General features: G+C 41.0%; 2 protein-coding genes across 2 annotated transcripts in view; both read right to left on the bottom strand.

Moving 5' to 3' along the window:
• The window catches only part of rspo2 (R-spondin 2), a 47,878-nt gene extending 26,127 nt beyond the window's left edge, over nucleotides 1-21,751 (bottom strand). The window contains exons 1-2 of the mRNA XM_056761645.1: nucleotides 20,733-21,751; nucleotides 220-408 (exon numbers count right to left, since the gene is read on the bottom strand). Coding sequence (XP_056617623.1) covers nucleotides 220-408; nucleotides 20,733-20,835 — 292 coding nt within the window. The 5' untranslated portion in view covers nucleotides 20,836-21,751. The remainder of the gene's footprint in view (nucleotides 1-219; nucleotides 409-20,732) is intronic.
• A 2,347-nt stretch (nucleotides 21,752-24,098) lies between these two features.
• The window catches only part of eif3ea (eukaryotic translation initiation factor 3, subunit E, a), a 32,725-nt gene continuing 31,953 nt past the window's right edge, over nucleotides 24,099-24,870 (bottom strand). The window contains exon 13 of the mRNA XM_056762806.1: nucleotides 24,099-24,310. Within this exon, the coding sequence (XP_056618784.1) occupies nucleotides 24,272-24,310 (39 nt within the window). The 3' untranslated portion in view covers nucleotides 24,099-24,271. The remainder of the gene's footprint in view (nucleotides 24,311-24,870) is intronic.

Below are 24,870 nucleotides of genomic sequence, written 5' to 3'. Positions count from 1 at the left end.
CCATTAGAATTCGGTTTTCCTAGTTTCTTAATGTTGTATACAGAAGAGCCTCTTCCGTTAAGAGGCCGCAATATTTTTCAGCTGTTTGTACTGTACATCAAAGAGTTAACCAAATGCTTAAAGCAATGCTGTGTTTTAGTCTTACAGCATCCACACACCTGTTCCACAATGCCCTATATATACATATATATACATAAGTGGGGATTGGTAGATACTTACTGGAGCACATGTTGATTTCTGTCCCTCTCATGCCGTAGAAGCCTGACGGACAGGAGTGAAGACACTCGCCGTACTGCCGCATCCTCTCCCTCCTCAGGAACAAGAAGAGCTTAGGCTGGCAGTTCATACACCCGTTATCCTTGGAACACACAGAGCAGCCCTTACAGATGGGGTAAGTTCCATAGCTAGCTGCAAGACACAAAAGAGACTGGTTTATATTGCTGAACAGACACAAGTAGTATATGGATCTGAACCATTCGACACAAGCAGAACATAAACAGACACAGTCCCACTGGAGTAATCTGAAGTTAGATGTCAAATCATCCTAGACTGTTTTTTGTCAAAAATACAGTTCCAAATGGATATAGGGTTCTCAGTAAGGTACACACAATGAAAATGTTTTTACCTAAATTAATTTTCCTGTTATTTTCTCTGCTTCTCTTCCCATGAGCCCCGTTTTGTCCCTCTTTTAATATTTTTGGCTCACCACGTCACTCATTTCTTAAGTTCCTAAAGACAGAATACTCTTTTAAAGGACCCAGTCTTTGGCTGTTTTAGAGGCTTTGTTTATGTTTTTTGGGTGTTTAACAATGGATGTTCATGTTTCTAATAAACAAAAAAATGCTTTATATTTCATATATTTCAAGTCTTTTGTTCATGGCTGTCCCACTTCTAACAAAATGACTGGACTTCTTCCGGTCTATATAAAGTCCCTCCTTCCGAAATGCTTTGATTGGAAAAGCTAACCAGGTCTTTCATGATTGGTTGGTATCCCTCTCACGTGTATTCATAAACTTTGGCTTTTAGCAATAAACGGTAACAATGACGTCAACTTCACTTCATCAGTTAAACACATGCGGATCGTTCGAAGTGTAACAGAGGTCTATTAGTGCATGTGCAAACATCAATCTTTGTTAGAGATCACCATTTCTTTTCCTACTATGGTGAGGGAAATGACAACGGACCGAATGGCGTCAGACCGGTTAAATTAATGAACACTAATAACAGAAGCGTTAGTTTTGCTTTTTTATATCGGATCCGAGTTGGATAATAAAACAAGCAGATTGACCAGGAGACATTTGCAAGAAGGAGTTCAAAGGACGTTTCATAGAAGTGTAAAAGGTAGCGCATAAAACATAATATCAGTGTATGACACAGAACAGCTTTCACAGCCGAAGTTAAAGTCATGGAAACTGTTATTTGAGTGTTGGATATCTAGGAATGTGTGTAGCGGAATTCTTATGACCAGCTGTAGAACTATGACGAAAGTGAAAATAGTTTAGCGTGCAGCTCAGTCAAATGTTTACAATCTCTGATAACGAAACACTACTCCAGCGGCTCTTTCTCTTCTCCAAGGAAGACCTCGTCCATTTTTTTGCCTTTTCCTTTGAGCGGAGTTTTATTAAAAGCATTAGGGCAAATCCTAATAAGGCCCAAAACATTTCTGAAAAATAGAAAAAAGCAGATAGTAAGACTATTCATATTTACAATCTACTTTATAAATACACAAGTGTAGCTTAGTAATGATGAAATGTAATATTTCGGACAGATGAGTGTGTTGTTATCCAGATAATTTACTATTTATTCTCTATGTAAAATATTGTCGATACCTCAAATCTGAGATTTGGCACTGAATAGAGTTCATATTTGCAGCCCTGTTTCACAGCCACCGTATTGGATGTAATGACATCACCCATTAATTTGTCTATGTGTGGTCTATCTCCTATTAAGTCTGTCTCATTGTAACCACTACACTACACTACACAAGCAGACAAAGCTCACAGCGTTCAGTCGAACAGTTATCCATGTGTTGCTATACGGTAGACTTGTCAAAGACATTTTTATAGGTACATAAAAGTTTCACTGGCTGAAGAAACTGTCATGATGGTGACTTTATCTCACCCTGACATTTTTAAAGAGGAAACCATTCTGAATGTAACAGTACAGTCATGTGATTCAAATCTCAACTCCTATGTAGAGTTCAGACAGTCGTTGAAAGCCTAAAACCGCATCGACTCCATGCCGGATCGTGTTGCTGGTAGAAAACAAAGGAGCCAGTAACAACCGTACCGTTCCACAATAAAGTCTCTCAATGCAAGTTGCTTAGCATTCCCTTTACAGGAAAATGTCCTTGAGCGCACACAATAGCAGCAGACCAGAGACATTTCTATTGATCAGAGCCGAGTTTTAAATATCACAAACCGAGATACGGTAACAGATGTAACTGGGCGACCTACCACAATGCTTTATAAAATATCATGCAAGAAATTGTGGAAGACAAGAGACGCAGATCTTAGACTGAAATGCATTTCTGTGACCTTTCCCCCCCACCTCCTCATTTTTTGTTCAGTCTGAAATAATAGAGTACAAACCATTTAAAAGGGCATGTTTACATACGATAAAATGTATGCCTGCTTTATAAAAATATTGCACTTTCGTGTAATGGATAAAAAAGATGGAGCAATGATCGGTTGTGGTAGTCCGCGCGAACAAAACCTTGTCCTTCCATCTTCTTTCCTGTCTCCTATCCCTTTGAAAAGCTCAGCGCTGTCAAATTCTAGATATTGCAAAACTGATAAAAACAAGACTAATGTTTTATCCTTAGTTTTAATTTTTGGTAAGTATCCGGCTTATAAAGACAACGTCTCCATCAAGAAGGAATATTTACCCTTTTTTTTGACAAAGGTCTATCAATTGGCCGTTTGTGTTGCTAAAAAACCTTTTTGTGTATTATCTTTCATGTTCCGTGATCTCAGTATTCACAAGGAAATGATCTGGACACATTTTTCCCCAACCACATTCATATAGACATATGGTATACAGTTTGAACATGTTTATAGAAACCTGACATTCACCGTAAATTGGTAAAAATCTCCTTTGCTCAGCCCACACACTTCAGGCCTGATTGCGATCTTAGTGCAGAGAACGGCGGAAACCTGGACTGGCTTGAGGTTGGAACTTCAAAAAGCTGAAAACTATAAGAGCATTTTCCCTACTAAATTTCCCTAATTGATGGTGGTATGGCAATATCGCCAACCGTTTCCCATCTTTCTTAATCATTTGGGTGTTGTTTATTTTATCCCACTGTCAGAGCTTTTTAGCAAAATGGTGCTAAATTATTTCTTAACTGCTGGTGTCAACATGAGCACGAAAATTACCCATGAAGGACTGCATTGGTCCATCGATCAACCAAATAGTGCCGTGCAAGATTTAACCCTCTGGCAGAAATCTACGACCTTGCAAACCAAGATTTTACTGACCGAAATATCTTTTAAAGGGTAGTCAATGCAGTGCATAATGGTGTATGTTGTCTTAACTGTGCACAACATGTTAATGTTGTGTTACGTTATATAACCAAAGCTATAAATACAGACACAATTCATCACTAACATTTCTATTTTGATGCGTTGAAAGAAGAGATCAAGATACATTTTAAACAACGATACACTTTGCACATGTGCAGCTTCGTTTGAATTTTGTTTTGCTTGCTATCAACTTCTTGACGTGACAGTCACGGCACACTGATGAGACCCCAGTCTCACTGGACTTATAATTATCAATGGAAAGAGGAAAGGAGACAGCACAGCTGACGGCTGGACAGATTTGGCTCATTTGAGATTTTTGGAACAGCAGCATGTCTGAGGACGGCTTTCCCAGCTCCGACCACAGGCATGTCAAAAAGGAGGCTGGGATTTGGTGCGTCTAGGACAGAGGTGTCCAAGAGCCACTCTAGTGGGCCCAAAGCGTCCACATTTTACGGAAAGCTTTTCACCGCCAGCTGATTTATACCTGGAGCTATGACTGGAGACTTCCATTCCCAGTCGTAAGCTCATCGTGGGGATCAAATTCAAGCTCTTAACCAGAATTATGATGGCTTTTCAATATCCCTGTCAAATAGGGCCTTCAATATTAAACAGACATTGAGTCGAATGAGAAACGTGTCTCAATGAAACCTAATTCACATTCTGCAGTCGACTAAGACACTTAGAACTTAGAACTTGCATCTTATTCATTCAGAAATTTGCCCATGTCTAAATCATAAGAGACGGTCCAAGAAAAACGGAATGAACTGACTGGCTTTCATACATGCATTTCTGGCTATTCTAACAACATCTCTGGCTATGTTTTTAAGTCACTCAAGAATGCTAATTATCCAAGTGTGTCGGTTTGGCAGAATTTCCAGTTCTTCATAAATTACAGTGCATGAACCTTATTTGGCTGCTAAGCGACTTTTTTGTTCCAAGACTCATACCAGTGTGAGCTTTAAACTTTACCATAAGTCTGTCATGTTAACCTGCTGGGGAGTAACTTACGATGGCAAGAGTGTGTGGCGGAACTAAAGAAAAGTTATTTCCTGTCAACTTTTAAAAAGGAAACTGCAGAATGCATTTCTTGGTTTCACTCCACTTTAACTTGACAGAAAATCCCTTCCTTGAAGTCAACACAAAATCTAAACCTACCCCTTTACTTTTTCATTCACATTCCTTATTGTGCACAATTGGTGCACATAATTCCAAAAAAACGCACCTGGCTCCATTCTGGTATAGATTTCCGATTCTTCAATCGAATCATTTCCAAATTACAGATTTGAAACGAATTGCAAATGCAATTTAACGTGTCCGCTGTCCAACTTTTAAAACTGTTCCTACGGCCCTTCCTGACTTCGGACAACCTGTGCGACTCTCTTTGAACTCTTCTTTCCCATAACAAAGTAAAGCCGTTTACACTGAGAACGCGGGACAAACGTTTCACCAAACCACAATATGCAAGTCCTCTCTTTCATCATGCATTAAACGATCCATCTACAACTAAACAAATGTATTTACAAAGAACATCTGTGCTGAAGACACCACAAGGACTTGAAATCACTGCAGGCTGACCAGAAGACGAGACAATTTCTGCAAATCGTCTAGAGCGTGACAACAGAATATCTTGCTTATAGGTCTCTTTAGCTTCCTTTTCCGTCAGCCGAGAATAAAGCCACTTGGGGGAATACAAAAGTTGTTTTCATACATTACCAGAATTCTTTCAATCTTGCCAGTTTTGGAATTTATAACTTTTGAGTCAAAGGTGGCATTTACTTTTCCCCTTATCTATAGTCAGCACATTCCCCTAGATGTCACCTCTCAAGAACCTCAGATCCAGATGATGAGGAAGACGAGGGCAGATGTGGAAACTGGAGATTTGAAATATTTGTTTTTCTACAAGAAAAACTAAAAAAGCATTCTGTATGATGAAGCGTCATTGACGTCAGTTACGGTCTGTGTTTTTTTCTCAGACGTGTAATGCATTGCGAGTTAGAAGATGTCCTGATGCAACCAAATTTCTCATTCAGTGTGGACAGAAAACTTTTTGGTTCCTGGAGTAAATGCTACTTATTCTGTAGATGTTTGTGAAAGTCCAGTAATATTCTATGCTAGTTTTACTCTGTCCAACTCTGCGAGGAGACTGCGGTTCATTCAGGTAAACGCAATTTCTTGTTTTTCATTCATGGAAATCGCGAGCTCATAACGCAAGAAATGACGGCATGTTTGGAACGGGTTGCCTCGTTCAGCTTTGGCCGGATTTGTTTTGAATCCTGATCAACAGTAATTACAGAGTGAGTGATATCCAACCGAAAAGATCGTCTAAGGTACATTTAAAGACTCACAAACAACCGTGACGTTCATTGCCCTGGGCCACCAAATCTGGGAAGAGAGAGCAAAAACCCTGACATAAACGCATACACACACAAATACCTATGACATCACATGGTGACATCATCCCTATTTTTACGATCTCAATGATATCATAAGATAAATCAAAACTTAAAGCCATATAAAGTTAAAAATGCAACCGAAAAGGACTTCTAGAGATGATGTCCAAGCATGCTATCCACAACAATAAAGCTAATTTAATGTTTGTCTAATTTGTGATGAATACAACCAAGTACACGCATTCACAGTACAGTGCAAACGTTTTAGGCACAATGATAGAATATATTTAACAACAGGGGCGGACTGCGAAGCAAAATCGGGCCTGGATTATTCAGCCCTCGAACATTTCTGTCGATATATGCATACGTGTCCGACTCGCTAATGTCTTTGCCGTGCATTCTCATTTATGATATGTCCGGCCAAATTCCAGCCCCATATGTTATCAGCCCACCGGAAAAAGTTCCAGTACTTAGGATGGCCAGTCTACTTTAATAACTGCACTAACTCATCTACTGCACTGTAACTTTAATAGCTAATGTCTGTAACTAATGCACACTCAAGTCACTTGCACTATTGTAGAGTCTATATTGTTATCTGTTCATAACCCACTGTACATTAATGTTCACAGTATATAGCCTTCTGTATATATTGTTCTAGTACATACCGACTGTCATATTTTCATAGTACATGCCCATCGTAAAGAACTTTCCTAATATTGTATTCTGTATTTATTCACACTGTATATCCTGCACTTGCTAATTGCACTTCTGGTTAGACCTAAACTACATTTCGTTACACTGTACCTGTATATGTGTAATGACAATAATGTGGAATCTAATCTAATCTAATCTGTCCCCGATCACGGCTGCAGGACGTCAGTGGGACTGCCGTTCCTGACTTTGACAGAATTTCCTACCGGTCAGTCCACTTCTGTTTCACAATGAAAATTCAAATCGAGATTTGGTGTGACCACCACGTGCATAATGTTCACTGAAAAAATAACTATTAATTAATTTAATTTTTAAAAGCTTTTCCAGTTTTTGCCCAAACTGTATGTAAAGACCTGTATACAAAAATAATTTAAGTTCTAAAAAGAAAGAAATCTGCATGTTCGCACCTGTTAATAAGAAATCAGAAACTATAAAATGGATAGGTACCTCCCATGAGCTTCCTAAAATCCTCTACTTTTATGAGGCCAAATGCCACTATATCAAATATGTTTTGTACACATATTTGCCCAGACTCAGACTACCTAATTTAGAGAGTCATGCCATATTGTACAGGATCATTAAAAGTACTGCAAGATTAGCTTGTAGAATTTGTTTGCAGGATAGAGTGCTGTAAACGCTTGTAGCATCTTCCCTAGGAATAAAATAATTCTAGACAAACTAGCCTACGTTCAAAAACCACTGGCAGGAATCTGGGAAAACAAACTGCGAGTCAACTCAATGCAGGAAAATGTTCAGAGCACCTACTTAAAGTGTGCCAGCCCCACGAGAGCTCCACATCGTTCCAGGTGGTTAACGACAGTACATGGAAAACTCCATCCAACTGCCCACATGTGGCACATTTCGACTTCGCTCTTCATGGATATGGAAGTCACACTTTGCTAAAGATTAATAAACCAGAGCCGTATCGCCGTGGGATGGCAGGGGTACATTTTTCTCCAAAGGCACATTTCTTATCCAATTTATTGTAGCAGAAAATATGCTGGACCTCACCTCGGACCACTTGACAGCTGGAAATAGTCACGATTTGGGGATTCGTGTTTTTTTCCCCTCTGCTTCAGATTTTAACAGATTGTACTGTATGCATATGTTTACAATTTAGGGCAATCCCATTACTTATAATGATTCTACACCATGTGCCTGAGCAAACACATTTGTTTTGCTGCAATGGATTATTAGCTTAGCGAGCGTGTTCCTGTGATACAGGCCCGCAAGACATGGCAAGCATGGACAGAGATGGAATCTTTGCGATTGAATTGGTGAGCTTGTTAAATAAACATATCCTCTAAGCTTGGGCAGCTGGTGGTGGTGTCAATGTTTGCTTGCAGTGGGATTAGATGAGCCGGGGGGCTAACCTGCTGACGTGTATGCTAATACCTTGGCATGGCCTTTCAATCTATAGAGATAATATGCGCAAATGAGCTGATTAGGTCACAATCAAAGGCCACCAATTTATAGTCACACACTTAAATTAGACAGAGACTAATAAAAACACTGTAGGCTTAGACTGTCTCTGAAAACATACTTCGATTTTACTCCTTCAATAACAACTACAGTACTACAAATCGAAGCAATTTTGGCTATTTATTATTTTACAATTTAACACATGTGGTAGGAATTTGACCTATTTTACAAGATGGCTAATTTGTATTAATTTATACAATATCAAATATGAATGTATAAATCAAATGTTTTATTGTGATTTGACTGCCCCTGTGTTGTTAGGTTTAGGGGTGGGCCTTCATCATTGCTTTGCCACCTCCAAAATTTGGGCATTTTAGCTAAACGTACCTTTGTACCGATGATATAAGGATTTGGGGTTGTGAACGGGGTGGCTTAAGCCTGAATTTGTGTTACCTTGTATACATTCTATTAGCTTTCCTGTAGCTCAGTGGTAAGAGCATGGCGCTAACAACGGCAAGGTTGTGGGTTCGATCCCAGGGGATAGCATATACATAGAAACAAAATGTATAGGATAACGCAATGTAAGTCGCTTGTCCAAAGCGTCTGCAAATGCATAAATGTAAATGTAAGTACGCGCATGTTCCATTTCTTGCAGTATTTAGTTTAGCCACCAAGTGGCAACAGGGAGCATCGATTCAAGGTAGTAGAAGAAAACCTGACCCCTGTAGGCCCGGAGAGGTATTGCAATATGTTGAAATGCAAATGCGTCAAAACCCGTGTGAACGTACTGTATATGATTCAAATGAAGTGTACTTTGCAAGTCTGTGTGCTCCTCTGTACACGGACATTCGCGTACATGTAAAGAAAAGAAATATGCCAAAGTCATTAGCCACCTCGTAAAATATGGAAGTCTTCCCCTGATACCAGGTTATAATATATAGATATATACACACACACGGTGTGTATATTGTAAGTCATACTGTGGGGTTATATTAAAATAGTGCAAAATCGTGTCTGGGACGACAAATCAATAGATTCTAAATTTCACTCACAAATTGCCTTGAGACTGGGTTGTTGCTTACGTAGTTTATAAATATCTGTTTATTTCACTGGTTATATAATAGCTTTAAATATATTTTATGGTGTAAATCTACCCTAAGCATTTCAAAACAGTCCTCAGACTATTAAAGCAATGAAAAGTATTTTGACTTAGAGGTCAAGTAGCACTTTGCATGTTACGCTATCCATGTCGTTAACACAAGAAAAGGATTTTATGTACAGACCGTAGAGAACAAGAGGGCGCATGTGCCATAAAGTACAAAACCAGTGTGTCATGAGGGGCTATGTGTAAGAATATATGTTTTATGTTACTGCACAGCTTACTTTTTTAGGATGGAACTTGGAAGTTCTTGACTTTTTCCACTCTGTGAATTCTTTTCGCAAGTCTTTAGAGACAGAGGGGTGTGGGGAGAAAATCCAGAGGAAAATTTTATTGCTCTTTCACGGCTCAGTTATCTTTCATATGGGCATCAACTTTCTCATAAAAATTTTAAATTCTTCTCAAAAAAGACAACTGATACAATTCTTGACACACGGTATGTGTATAATGCCATAATTAATGTTGATAGCATAACTCCTACTTGAGAAAAATTGACTTAAGTAGTTTACTTTTAATGCTCTGGCAAATTTGAGCACAGTTTGACACCCTGTCTACACCGGTCACGATGCAATGCATCAAAACATAATAGAACCCAATATAATCCCCAAATTTGTCCACATTGGATGCTGCACGATGCTACCCAACAAATGCCTCGTGCTTAATGGGTTTGTCGTGTCGTGTCGCTCGCATGTGGTGTAGACAGGGTGCGAGTCCATTCAAAATGGTGTTTTTTTTCTCCGTAGAAATTCTGAAACTAGGGATTGATGCAAGTCTCCATTTGCTCTTTGTGTGATCTCAGCACTAGGAGGAACAATAGAAAGCGCGGAAATTCAAGAGGTGGTGGAGCGGGTGGGAGGTGGAACAACTAAAATTAGCACACCTGTTGGTAATTTATCCCACATAAACCTCACACCTCATTTTCACACCTGTGGCACGATGGGCTCTGAATGCCGCGTTCAGTAACACATGCTGTTCATAAGAAGCAAGCGGTGGGTTCCCCGCTTGGAGGAACAACGTCACAGCTAGTGATCAGAGGACCAGCATGCCTAGGATTTTTTCACACCATTGAGCATTTGCAACCTCGCACGGCACTCTTTTGCCACCATAACACCACATCATATACATACTGCAATCCCAATGCAACGCAACAGAAACTTAAGATGATTATATCCAAATTACTATTGCACACTGGACGTAGAACTTGTTTAGGACCGGTTATGTGCAAAATATTAAATCTAAAGGTTAGGAGGTTCAAATTCCTAGACATACAACATGGTTTTGTATGCAGTCACGCCTGCACTCTACGCCTTCCTGGGGAACATGAAAGCTATTACCTCAGACCTCTAGTCCACCTCCTTGGAATAACCCTTCCCTACCAGGCTAGATCAGACATGATCCGTAGGGTCAAAAGTGGAGAGCACCACAGGGGTGGCATTCTGAGGACCTCATATGGTCCCAACCACCGAGGGGGAGACTTCAAAGCTTGATGCCCAAGACTGAAATCTTCACTCCACAAATAACCTCTGTAGTTATACGAGAGCGACAAAAACTTTGCCAAACTTACAGAGCTCATTAAGAAACAGCCTTCAACAGGATACCACAGAGCTGTGCCATCCCCGTAAGGTCGAACCAAAAAGAAAAAACTTCCACTGTTGTGGTTATCTTCCACACGTGGGTGGCACAACGTATTAAATGCGCGTGTATTGTTACAAACCTGTCAGATCCTTGTGAAAATCTGCCAAGTAGAGGACATGCAAGAGCACTTCCAGATACAAATTAACGCCAAGGCTGGGGTTTTATGTAATAGTTGCTCATCTCATCTGCTCCCCAGGGCAGGGCTTACACTAAAAGAGCTTTGTTATAATCATTCAGCATCAAGCTCTTCTTCCTCTTACCAACACAGACCTGTGGAAAACATCTATGCATGTCCCCCCAAATCCCATTAACATGTTAGTCAGACTTTCTTTTTCTCTTGTAGACTAAAGACACCAAACATGCACATGTTTATCACAGACTGCAAGTGTACATCCCCAAAGCCATCAAATGGTGATCATGCACTCCACTCGTGACCCCTGCCCGCTGTTCCCTTCAACGTACCTTCCTCTCACTGCGACAGATGTTTATACGAGAAGACAGTGTGCTTCTGAGGTCTGGCTTTGGTTCAAATAAAATAATATAAAGTTGAATTCGGCCAAGATGTAACACAAGTGGATAATCGAGATAGAGCGAGGGAAAAAGTAAAAATGTAAAATAGATGGATGTCCCTCAGAACCTTAAACTTTCTACCGTTTCCTCTTCTGCGGGCCGAGCAAACATTTATCTACCTCTAAGGCCAGCTGGTATTTAACAAAGACCAAAAGAAAAGGCAGGGACCAAAAATAGAGCAATATATAAACACACCGCAACTGAAATCCTCTGTGACAAAACATGTTATGAAACCTAAGAGTCTGAGGAATGCGTTTCTAGACTTCGTGCAAATTAAAATTATAATTTAAGCTTGTGAATTTCCCCAAATTACGTGCAACAGGGTTTTTCTAGTCGGTTCTGTTTCCTACTTGGGTGGCACAGTTCCAGACTACAATACTGCAGTGTACATGACCAAGAGTTGCGTATGCGTACTGCATACTAAACCATGATGTCATGAGTAGGGCCTACTCATCTTTCTTAAATGATGTTTCTCCTCAGACTCGACCCTCACAGGAGTGTAAGGGAAAGCATCAACTCTTCCACTGTAAGTTTATCTGATAATTTATACGTTTGCAGTGGTTTTGATGTTAGCGAATATAACTCAATAAGCAGCTCGTTTCAGAGGTTGGGCTTCGGAGGTCACATTCACAGGCCATATTGCTGTATCGTTTAAATAACCATAATAAAATTGTATTACTCCTCGTAAGTTGTAAAATAATATAGTAATTCTTTCTAAGTTTGCAACGAAATGGTACCGGAAAGGGTGGTATCTGCTCTGACCCAGATCGTTTGCTTGCTGCAATATGCAGTGATTTTTGTCACCAACCGGCAACCAAGATGTCGAAATACACTGGTGGGTAAATCATCAGTGGGCGGAGTCACACGAACCAAAACAAAAATAGATATTCTGGCACGGAAAACACATTTCAGAGTGGAATAACTGGCTATAGCATTGATTTATGGATACCAATATATGGCATGTTTTCCTAATGTCTACAAACATTTTAAGGTATTGTTATTGAGATGAGCATATTGTTATTACAGTAAAATTATTACATACAGCTCCTTTAAGGGTCAATTTTCCGACTTTTTTACTGCACCTGAAAGCTGAATAAATAAGTTTTCTAATGATGTACGTTTGTTTGGATACGAAAATATTTGGCCGAGATAATGTCAGGAATCTGAGGGTGCAAAAAAACTAAATATTGAGAAAATTGCCGTTGAAGTTGTTAATCAGAGGCGCTGTAGCATGCCAGTCACTCACAAAACATCTTTATATATTTACGGTAGGAAATTTACTAAATATTTTTATGGAAAACTATCTTTACTTAATATCCTAATGATTTTGGCATAAAGCTAAAATCGATAATGTTTTGGCTATTACTAAGAATGTTTTCGTGCAATAAGACGTTTTTGTGGTGCAGGGTCACATTTATGTATCATCCTCTTGTCATTTTAAACCTCTACTATTTTCTTTCTTCTGCAGAACACAAAAACGATACTGTTGACTTCCAATGGTTTTGTGTCCATACAATAGAAGTCAACAGTTTTTGGTTACCAACATTTATTTTAAATATCTTTTGTGTTGTGCGGAAAGTGATGAATAACCATAACCACAGTGAGATAAATGATGACAGAATTCTTAATTTAAAGGTGAACTGTTCCTTTAAGGCGATTTCCAGGGTTTATTTTATGACACTGACCATTACTTGGCTCCTTGATTTTCCATCCATCCATCCATCCATTTTCTACCGCTTATCCGAACTACCTCGGGTGCTCCTTGATTTTGATTGGTCAAATGTGTCACGCATTGTTTTTTTCGATTCTCTTGAATTTGGAGTCCTTTTCACCCCGGGTTCATTTTACAGTAATGATCGCCCGTCACTTCATTATTCCTTTTAATAAAAATACCCTTTTCTTCTGGGGAACATGAGTCCTTTAATCTGTGAGAGAGAACTTATTAACCATGTTACTGAAGGCATGATAATGAAGTTAATTTAGCGTTTTAAACTCCTAGCCGTCACAAATTATCTTCTGAAACAGATCTTCTGAATAATGACCCTTTGCCGTTTCAAAGAGCACTCTTCTTATTATAAAATTCAGAACAGAATGTCTTGAACTTTTGTGTTTTTGTTTCAAGAAGCGAAAATTGTGCATGATTGGTGACTTGGAATACATTAATGAATACTCTTCATCATTCACACACAAACATACTGTAGAAGCAGAGCTGACACTTACTTTCTCATCTGAATGTGCCATTGGTGACCCCTTCACATCTGAAATTTATGTTGAATCATCACAGAGAGGAACAGGCAAGGAGGGACGAGACAAAGCAAGACAATGAGCTCAGCACCAGGGCACTATAATGACTAACATGCCTTGCCTTGATTAAAACCACACCAGGGCTTCTGCTTCCACAGGCAGGCACAGCCAGGGTGGGTCGCTCTCCTCTCCAAGATGTTTGAAGATCCACACGCCCTCGACCCAGACCCAATGACACGACAAGACGCACTCCACCTCCATCAGGTGGACAAATTACAAGCAAAAAATTGAAGCTTTATTGCCTCTGACCGACTCACTTCCGCACAGCGCTGAATGCAAGGCGTGTGGAGGGTTAGTTTGATGTGGCGTGGATTGGTAATTAGAGGTCCTATCAAGCACAAGAGAACCGAGGAGCCTGTCCATCTGTCGGGTGTTAGAGAGACAGGGAGAGGAAATGGCAAACCAAAGAGTCCCCATGTTGTTATTCCAGCGATTTGTGTAGGCAGAGATGAACATGTCTATCAGAGACCGGGCTCTAAATGCACCACATGATTCGGTTTTCATTTTGGATGCATTTCTATTCTGGACAACAGAACAGGTGTGAATTGTTTGCAATATTAACAATAAATGACTACGTTCACAGAGAGCAAAAAGCATCTGTCTTGTTTTAAAAGCTAAACAAAATTTAATTTACACCGTAAATCACAGTAACAAGTGTATTGAATAACCGTAAAAATAAACCGCAAAGATCATACAGATGACAAAGCTCATTTTCGGGATTTACACTTGCAGTCTGTCATCCAAATATGCTCTAGCGCCAGAGTTAAAAATCAAAATTCATTTCTGCCGCTGTCTACCGAGGGTTTATAAACGAACACTATAATGAGGCCCAAACCCAAACTACTACTGGTCTAACTGGATTCAATGATCTATGCTGAGCTATGCTAATAGTGCTATCGAAAGACAGAGAGATCGGCAGAATACATTACAAAACGGTAAAACTCAATTTATTAACTCTTGGGGAGTTGGAAAATGAGCATATTTCCAAACAAAGTGGAATGTTCCTTTAACTTCCGGAAGACTTCCACAGAGAACCAATAAATGTTGAGTAAAGTTTTAATGAATACAATTACTATACAGTGAAATATTAATGTTAACTAAATAGATGTGTGTAAAATGTTTGCTCTGACCACCAAAAGAACAAGAATGGGCGAGTTTATTATGTTCATGAAGTGCTCTATAAGAGCAACTTTGTAATTATTAATTGTCCTGCATGTGATTTTGAAATTTCACTTATTTCCATAAAACTTGATTCTGAACATTTATGGATCGATCGAAAATAATGAGAAATAATCGCGATACACAGGTGAATCGATTTCCCTTCACCCCCGGGAGCTCAAGTAACAAGACCTTGCGGATCGATCTGGAGTAGGTAGGAGGCCGGCTCGCTCAAAGATGGACGCTTTTGAAAACAGCAAACATGAATGTAGGATAGAATAAAAGTTGGCAAGGACTGGGAACACTGAGAACCTCCTCCAGGCAATTGGATTTCTCTAACTCTTCCAAAGCACTTTGAACCACCAATTAAATTCTTCAAAATGTCCAGCACACTCAACTGACACTCCATTAGCCTGTCTGTGCTCTCTGGTCCTTTCTCATATAGCTGGTGAAGAGTGGGAGGGGTAGGGGGTTCGTATAGAAGCGTATGACAGAGAAGACCAGCAGAGTTGATTTATATTCGGTTTCTTGATATCTAGCATAGCGACATTGAGGCGCATGTTGTTTGGTTAACAACTTTAAACTTGATACGGCATCCTAAAAATTGCTTACGTGTGCACAATACTTAAAAAAATCTGACCATATGTAAATAAACCCACAGTTAAAAAAACAGCCCCTACTAAATCCAAGCAATACGTCCCGTTTAAACACCCTTTGCAATATCTTGCATTTTTAAACAATTCTTCTGCATCATTGTTTCCTACTCACCTAAACCCTTAGTCAGCACACCGGTTTCAATTGCAATTGGGGAAATACAAAGCATATTATAAGACTTAAGACCTTTCATGTTTCCGAAAATGAACTTTTACAGTGTGGTAAAATACAACCTGAGAGCAAACCAACTGGTTGGCGTTTCGATTTGCCAGCACGAGAATCCTCCGAAAGATTAAGATTGGTGGCGAGGATCCCCACACATACATAAAAAATAACGCATGATGTTTTTTTTACTGTTTACTAACGGTTCAGAGAAATTTTCATAGAAAAGCATTCGTCCAAATAGCAAAAGTGTCATGTTTTATTGATTTAGAGCTAAGTGACTTTATTGGTCAGGGGGGAGTGTGGACTCTGCCTTTTGTGGCAAAGGAAAACAAACAGATGCAGTCTGCAGAGGACTATGTGAAACCAGAGGAATTCAGCCAAGCCTGAGGTCACAAAACTGTCTTGGTTTTGTGAAGCAGCAGAGTGGCAGAGCCGTGATGAACAGAGTCAGATGAGCATTTTATGTAAAGCATGTTCAAAACTTTGCTTTGGCTAAATTGTCAAATAAATCCATGTGTGCATGAAGCAAGTAGATAGGTCCCCTAACTTTTGCCTGAGAGAGAGAGAGAGAGAGATAGTGACAGTTAGAGTGAGAGTGAGAGATTGAGAGTGAGAGAGATGAAGTGAGAGAGCGAGCGACCGAGAGAGAGAGAGAGAGAGAGAGAGAAAGAGAGAGAGCAAGAGAGAGAGAGAGAACGAGCAGAGAGAGAGAGAGAGAGAGCGAGAGAGAGAGAGAGAGAGAGAGGGCGAGAGCGAGAGAGAGCGAGAGGGCGAAAGAGAGAGAGAGTGAGTGAGAGAGAGAGAGAGAGAGAGCGAGAGAGAGAGAACCCGTCTGATATTTGTTACGCAGGACAGCAAGAGAGTCAGGTGATGCCCCTCTCATTAAGCTCTCTGCAACTGATCTCTTCAAATATGTTAACCACCCCTCCGTTCCTCCAACACCCCGAGTTCAAGCTCTTCTATTTTTTCTAACACTAATGACATTCTCACGCACACTCACCGTTCAAAGATTACGCCACAGACTGCAATGCAGTGGAGGAACGCAACAAGTACTTGACAGTCAACAGTTGGCAACCGCTGCCCAACAAATCCGATGAAAAAAATCAAAAGAAGGAGTAATGAATTGGATGAGACTGCTTCAGCGGGACACGCTGCTTTTCTTGATGAAATGAGCATCGCTTCCATTATTGATTAGAAAGGCATCATAAGAAAAGGCCAATTTAAAAGACACGCCATCTGTAGCAGTTTTCACTTTTATCCGGGGGAAGTATTTTGCTCTTGCTTGGTTTAAATAAAAGTGCCCTGGGGCATTTCATCTTCCTGTCAGGCACTTCATCAAAACATTAAGTGCATGAGCATAGCAAGGGCCAACATTAACACTTACACCCATAAACCTGAGACCTTGGGTAAACTTCTAGAAAACATCGCTCTAAACTCAACAGCTCTCTCTGTTCTCTCTGTGTACCGTGTCTTGCTGTCCAGATGGAGTTTAAAGCTGAAGTGTGTTATTTTGTAGGTTGATTTTTGTTAAAACTATAAAACCGATGGTACTTTCAAAACATCTCTGGTTGAGTGTCAAGCCACATCAGTAAACACGGAGTCAACCCAAGGGGTCCGTTTTGGGCTGGATTGCCTTTCAAGAGTTTAATGGGAATGTTTGGGAAACCTGTTGCCATTTGTCGCAGAAATTATACACTTTGGCTTTAACAACTCGATTATTCTTAAAACAAAGAGCTCTTGCGCATCCTGTACTTCTCCCTCTGGGATTTTTTTTTTTGTCAGCTGGCCTGATAGTGTTACCCGTCACCGGTCGCCACCCAAGTGCCGTGATTCATTCTCTAATTTACACACATCATCGGCGCCCTCCCCGATAGTGTTACTCATTAACTACTGCCATGTCAACCGATCGTGTTCCACTTTCTGCTTCCTCTCCACTGGCTCCTCTCGCTTTCCTTCTTCATAAAATATTTATCTTCATATAACAATTTCAGAGCCGCAAAGCACAACACTGGAGCAGATCTCTGTGTGCTGACAGCAGATTAAAGATTTAACCGCGCGATGGTTTAGTGATAAAACACAGGTGAATTCCCTCTAATCCCATCAGGGTCTTTGCCCTGTAGCTCCTGAGTGCGGGATGGACCTAATCCTTTCCTCTCCTCCACTTTCCCATGGACTACTGGCTCAGTGTTTCTCTGGACAGAGATCTCTATTAGTTCCATTACTGTGAGCATAATCGGACCGTTCATCAGAGCGTCTTTAATACCGTAGTGCTACGTTTCACCTATAGTTTAAAGGAATGCAAAAGGAGCAGTGATGCAATTTAAATTCAAGTGTGTAACGTACATACTATAAAATAGGTTAACTACCTTGGCCAATTTAAAACAGAAGCTTTGATGGGAAAGGGTTTTAACACACCTCCTGGCTCGCCAAACTCGCAAGGCCTGTACACGGATCTCCTCTCTGGCCGGTGCTGGTACCCGAGCCCACAATTTTTATGTAGTCAGCAGGTGGCATCATTAGCCAGAGAATAAAAATGAAAGTTTTACCCCTGGGCCAAGTAATGATATCATAGCAAAACTCCCTGCCAGCGTTTCTCGTTCTGAAAAGTACTGAAGGGGGGTACAGAGGTGCAAATTTAATGTTTCTTATTGTTGGTTTTGTTATATGGCGATAAAAAAATGCATATAGCGTAGAGACTATAAAAAGCTTGATCTTAAAACATACAATGTTCACAAACATCACACAGAATTATGCAGGTTAGCACAATTTTAATAAGTTGTTTTAATAAGTTGGCCGTCCAACTTTTTGCAAATAAACCTGTTAATGTTTGGATAATTTGGCAAATTAGTGGCCAACACAAAGCCTTTTAAAGCACATTTAGAAAAGCCGGAGCGCATACCTGGGTTAAAGTGCTGTGGAGCTTACAAAGGCATACCAGCGCATTAAACTGTCATAAGTGCACCGAGGGCAATAAAATATTTCCGTTTTTTTAGAATAGCACAAGTGAATAGCGATCTGCCTCCCATGCTGCTTTTAATAACCATGATAAATAGGAAGGAAGCAAACCTAAAGCGTGGCGGTCAGCCATAGTATTTCAAATGTCAGACTTGGCCCTGCTTTCTTCTTTGTGCAGAAGAAAACATTATGCATGCACCGCTGCCTGTGCAGGTTTAAGCAAATCACGTCCTCAGAGGCATGCGTTACATATGCATCATCGTTTAAGATTCTCTTAAGATTCTCACACCTGTAGATGCACTTCTGCCACTATTTTCCCACGCTGCACTTTCCCGAACCCTTGAAAATGCTTAACTAGCCTGACTTTGCCAACAAATTTGATCCCATAAAGTAAATTATATTACGTAGTATCTGAAATCGTAAATCTTGTAGGAACAGAGGAGCAGAAAAACGGGTGCCAGTTCTCTATAGTGACTGGCTGATTATTCGCAGATGGGCAGCGGACGGGGCTCTCAGCCAAAGCAGAGGTTTTCCCTGGCATGCCATGCATGTGATTAAATCTATGAACGCCTCCCAATTTACATCTCTGCGGATTTAAGAGAGCATATCGGTCCTGTGTCAGCAAGTGTATTTATTCTGTCTCAAGTTCAGATGGGGGCCATGGAGGAGGCTGTACTGTCACATGCAGTGAATGACTGGTGGTGTGAAAGGGTTCGAGACTGATGGGAGGGGCGGAGAAGTTTTAGGCGTTTGACTTGCAACACCCATGTGTCGCGCATGCATCGACCATCCCTCATATTTACCCACGGGTTAAATCCCTCCGGCTCTTCAGTGTGGATTGTTGAACGCGCACCAGTTGTTCGAAGCTTAATCAATTTCTGTCTGTGAGATCAATTAAAAGCGGCTTAGGGAAAGAGGGGGTCAGCGCGTTTGAAAAGGGGAAAGGAAAGCACAACTATTCATCACATTGCCGCCAGAGGGTCTGCCCCACTGTCAATGCTTTGAGGGTGAAATTCGCATTAAAATGGTTTTATGTACGCCTTGCGCGCACACACACAAATCTACCCGATAAACAAATGGTCAATACAGCTCGCGCGTTTTCTCAGCAAATCTAAGCTGAAATGCAACAGCACGTGAGACACGAAGTTGAATAGTTTGTTTTAAATAGATGCCGTCACTATTATCTACTGACCTATGTCAAATTATGCGACTAAAATTATTATTCATCCGTCAATTTTAAAACTGTGTGTCCAACAGTTTCCAATGAGGTCTTATTTAAATGTAAGCTCTTTACAATAATTTCAGGTTAAAACGGGTCAGTGATTTGTGAGTCACAGTGTCTCCAAAGAAAACAAAACGGTAGACAAAAAAGTTGTGAAGGATGTCAATGAAAGACAAGTGACGCGCTTTTGCGTTTTCTGAAACGCGAGCGCCTTTACGCATGATGGCACCGTGAACGCGCATCACCTGGAACAGATGAAACAACGCATTTTTTTATGTAGCCCCTTAACTACTATTCCTGAATGTACTAGAGAAGACACTGCGATCATCGCGCGGTTTAATTCAGCCAGTTTACGCGTTCAAGTACCACAAAAGGTCCATACATAAATTCAGTAAAGCACAAAACAATCATTGCGTTAAGACTCACGGTGATATTAAACACGTTTAATGTTTCAGCAACAGAGTATAAAAGTCTGTAAATTGCGAGAGGTTTTTTACAAGCTCGGCAGAAAAAGATTGGTGACTGAAAGTTTCGGTTCAAACCCCGCGGGACTTCATTTGCGGAGGACACCGAACATCACCCTCAAACATTACCATGGTTACGATATTTTCCGCCAAAATTCTACAGTTGATAGTTGCTACTGTACACATCTTGTAGTTCGTCATCACCGTCATGCGAATTGATCAAATAAACCCTTCAAATATTAAAAAAGCGTAACTGTTGCGTTTATACAGAAACCAAAGTCATGGCAAATTCTAGTAATGATAATGTTACTCCAGGTGAGACCGTCCATGAAACGCGGAGTAAACGACGTGCTGAAGTAGGCTATCTATGAAAAGCACACGCATGATGCAGGAACTTACCTCTTTTGTTTCTTCTCCAGCGGTGAGGTTGCTGCGTCTGACAGTGGCTGTAGTCCATACAGTTCAACACTATCAGCGCAAAGGAGAAGAGTCGAAACTGCATCTGGCCGGCTGTGCGTTTGTCCCGTCTCAGGTCAGAAAGCGTCAAAGGGTCTCGACGTGAGCCTCCAAAGTCCGTATGTGCTGTTTTAATGTGTTTATTCGTCCAGAGAGGAGCGGGGAGTTGAGGAGTCCGGACTCCGTTGTGTCACACATTAGACGGATAGAGAAACCCCGATTTCTCACCACCGGTAAATGTCATTTTAGGTAGAGAGCGAAAAGCGCTTGTTCGAACTAAAAACGTCTTCGTAACGTCTGTGGCGGGAGAAAAAACCTAACGCGAGTCAAAACGTACGTTGATGATTGCAAGCAAAACTATTTCATTCAAACAACTTAAGTTTTGCTCGGTGTCCAAATGACGCAAAGCCAAACTAAATGGGCCGAGACAACTTATAACTGTAAAAAGCAACCACTCCAAAGGATGGATGCCCACAGAGTAGTTGCGAAAGAAATATACCTGCGCCAGTCCAGAAGAGAGAAACTTATCAAGTTCCTTCCGAGTGCCAAAGTGGACCCGGAGCATCCAGCATCCCTCTCGCAGGAAAAGTTTAGTCTCTCAGAAGTCCCCTCGTATCACGGTCGGAAAATCTCCCCAGACGGAGCGAGAAAACACATGGATGCAATAGTCTGCAAAACCTCTAGAATAAGCCCTTGAGGTGCGTGAGGATCTGTGTGTGTGTGTGTGTAACTGTGGCATATGCTGCAGTGCGCGCGTGATGCTGGAGTATTAGTCTACTGGTGCTGATGCTATATAGACGCTCCTGTCACGTGGAGACGCAAAGATCTTGTGGGGCTTTTCGGAGCCGTTTGTGAAGCCCCTCGGTCAGCCTGTTCCCCCCTCCTTGTTTAAGTTTTCGAAGATGACAAATGGAATTTCTCCCACTGTATCTATACGCCACATATAAGCTTCCCCAGGGTCCTAGCGCATTGGCTCGAACTAACAGTGCTGTGTATTTTGGAACCGCTTATCTTTTTCTAAATCTCGTGAACCATCTCTTCATATATCGTAACGCGGGCTATAAAAGTATATTTATATGATTAAAGTAATATCGCAAAATATTTTCCATAATAGTTGCATGCTATTGCATCCATACCGTCTGTATGGTATTGCTTTACATTGCAATCGTTTCTTATTTAGTTTTGATTAGTGAAAGCAAGTGACGGATGTGCAGTTGTACAGATATGAAGCAGACAGAAAAGTTAAAACAACAAACACGTGCAGTGAGAGAGAGAAAGGTTACATGTAGCCAACTTTCACACACATTTCAAACTGAGAAATGTTCTCGTATGGCCCCCGCGAACATGAAGAAATGGACATAAAAGTTAAAGAAACTGATTTCTGGACATGACCGCAAAAGCACAAACATTATGAAATATCGAATTGTTTTATTTAAAGAAATAACACAGCGCATCTCTTTTATTGATTTGAAAAGATTCTCGATAAATAACTCTCATATAAAAAGAGGATGGCATCTTCTTGCCAAAATGGACATTAATTGCTTTGAAATCGAAGAAATGTTTTACCCAGCTTGACCACTAGGTGTGGCACTTAATCTTTTATTTATATATCGATTTTTATATGCTCTTAGAAGGTCTTGGATTTATTCTCAGGATTTAACAAGACACAGAAGTCAGGTCAGCAGTGCATTACCTGTTTCAGGTTATTTACAGTGAACAGGTAATGTGCAATCACTTTAAATATACAAGGAAAGTCACCTGCCTTTAAAAACAAGCATGATGCGAGCAACGTGAACACTTCACTCTCCTCGAAGAAAAATGTTACTCTTTCATAGGGCCTTTGACGTGAAGATCATGAATGTTAATTGTTCGAAGGGTGTTTGACAACAGAGGTTGATTTTCTGTGAAAAATAAGACGTCTATTCACCTGCATTTAAAAGCTAAAGGAAAAGAATGACAAAAGCTCCAAGAGCTCCTACAGACTATGTTTAGGTCATGAGCATTTGGTGCAGAAACTCTTCAGACACTTAAGTGCATGCTATATGCAGAACCTAAATGTAAAACTAAAGTACCCGACACGATTCCTTGAAAGCTAAAGAGTCGACTCAAAGCTTCTATGCAGAACTAGATTGCGATATCTCGTATTACAGAAAAGCTCCTCTAAAAATAGGCTCGCTCTTGCAAAGTGCATAAAACAGGAAAATGAAATTGACCGATGCGCTTCATGGAAAACAAGACTCAAGAAATAATCCTACAAAATATTTTATTAGGGAACATACGTTGTAGTTTTAATATGTGGCCTTTTTGAACAACCGTCTTAACCTTTCCACGGTGGGAAAACGGGAACGAACAATGCGAAAAGGAAAGATTATGTAGCCCTTTTAACCAAACCCTATGTCGACCTTTCGTTTGGGTGTTTGTTTATTTATTTTAAGTGAAGTGACAGACGTTGTGGTGGACAACCTTCTCAGCCACACGTCTGCTGTTGGTCTGGATGTCTTACTAAAACAACATCTGAGACAGCACTCCTAAGGTGAATGTGATAATTAAGGGCTAGGAGGGTTTTATTTTCGCAATGTGTCATGGCAAAGGACCGGTAAACCAATCACTTTAGCTCCCCCTCCTTTGTTCTCTCTCTCTCTCTCTCTCTCTCGTTGGGAAAGTAAAGGTGACGTCAGTTGTTTTAGATGTCTGGCCGAGAGCCCAAGCGCTGTGGCAGCTATAAGCTCCCTCTTCACTCGTCCAGAGAGACAGGGCCCATAAACATGTCAACTGACAGAGAGGCCAAAGCAGACATTAAGACACGCTTCGAATCCCAGCCTGCAATGTCTGCGAGCTCTCGGCACGTTTAAAGGGATAAAGATAGAAAGAGAAAACGTAGGTGTTATCTACCGAAGATGAGAGCAGACGAGACGTGGCGAGGACTTGCGTCGATCGTCATGAGCGGTTAGCGGGAGTCGCGGTTGATGCGAACTGCGCAGACAACTGGGGGCGATAAAGACAGACAGCGAGCGGCGGCCCGATCACCTTTCTGTACCCTCTCCGCTTACATCCCCCACGTCTGCCACAGCGGAGTGGGCCGCTACATAACAGCATCGTAAAACCGGCAGTCCAAACACTCGTTCATCATTACAGCGCATATACGCGTCGCAAAAACGCAAACGCAAACTTTTGAAAAAGTCAAACCCCGTCCCACTCAGTGACTCAGGCAACATTAAAACTTCATTTATTACGCTAAACATCGCGACCACTTAACCCTCAACCATCATTTGTAAAGTCCAGGAATAAAAAGCAAGCATGAGGTGAAAATGGTTTTAAATTTTTTTTTTTATTTAATACCAGACCCAAGTGCAAAAATAAGGTCTCTCGCTCTCTCCCTCCCTCTCCCCCTTTGAAGGACACGGGACGGAGAACAGCGTGTTCGGCCGCAGCTTGGGAATGCTGGAAAGTACGATGGAAGTGTACGGTCCACAAAGCGCCACTCAGAAAAGGCCGGTTTCCTGCGCCGCCCAGTTTGGAGTCTGAATAGAGAGAAGAGAAAGCCAAAGGTGTTATTAACCAACACAAAGTCTGAGAAACAGCAGGTAACCTTATTATAGTCCACTGAACGTTCTAATGAGCGATTCTCATGGCGGTCCTACAGACAAAAATGTCTTTTCCTACGTGCAACCAAGTACAAGTTCACACCTTTTGATTGTGTTCTCCTTAAGAAATGTTTAATAAAATTGCGTTTAGCCACACATCAAAATAAGGAACTGTGTGTTATGGCCTTTGCCACTTTGGTGTTTGCGTGTGTGAAGCGAGTACCAAAAGAAGAACAAAGACATTTAAAGGCCATACTTTGAAAGATGGAGAATGTTTCGAAAGTTCACAGGACAGAGAGTGTACATTCTAGGTCTCGGTGGGCCAATCAGCGCGCTCGCTCGCGCACGCACACACGGAGCTAAGATCAAACAAATACTGACTGGACCCCGAGCAAAACATCTGTGGTGACTTCCAAACGCAGGGAACTCCACAGACGTTTGTGTGCGAGCGTTATTTACTCTGCTGAGGTGAGTCACCGGACTCGGACCCTCTTCTT

The sequence above is a fragment of the Triplophysa dalaica genome, chromosome 12, assembly GCF_015846415.1.
Source record: "Triplophysa dalaica isolate WHDGS20190420 chromosome 12, ASM1584641v1, whole genome shotgun sequence".
NCBI classification, from domain to species: Eukaryota; Metazoa; Chordata; class Actinopteri; order Cypriniformes; family Nemacheilidae; genus Triplophysa; species Triplophysa dalaica.
Note: the sequence above shows the minus strand (reverse complement) of the source record. Positions and strands in the feature narration are given on the sequence as shown.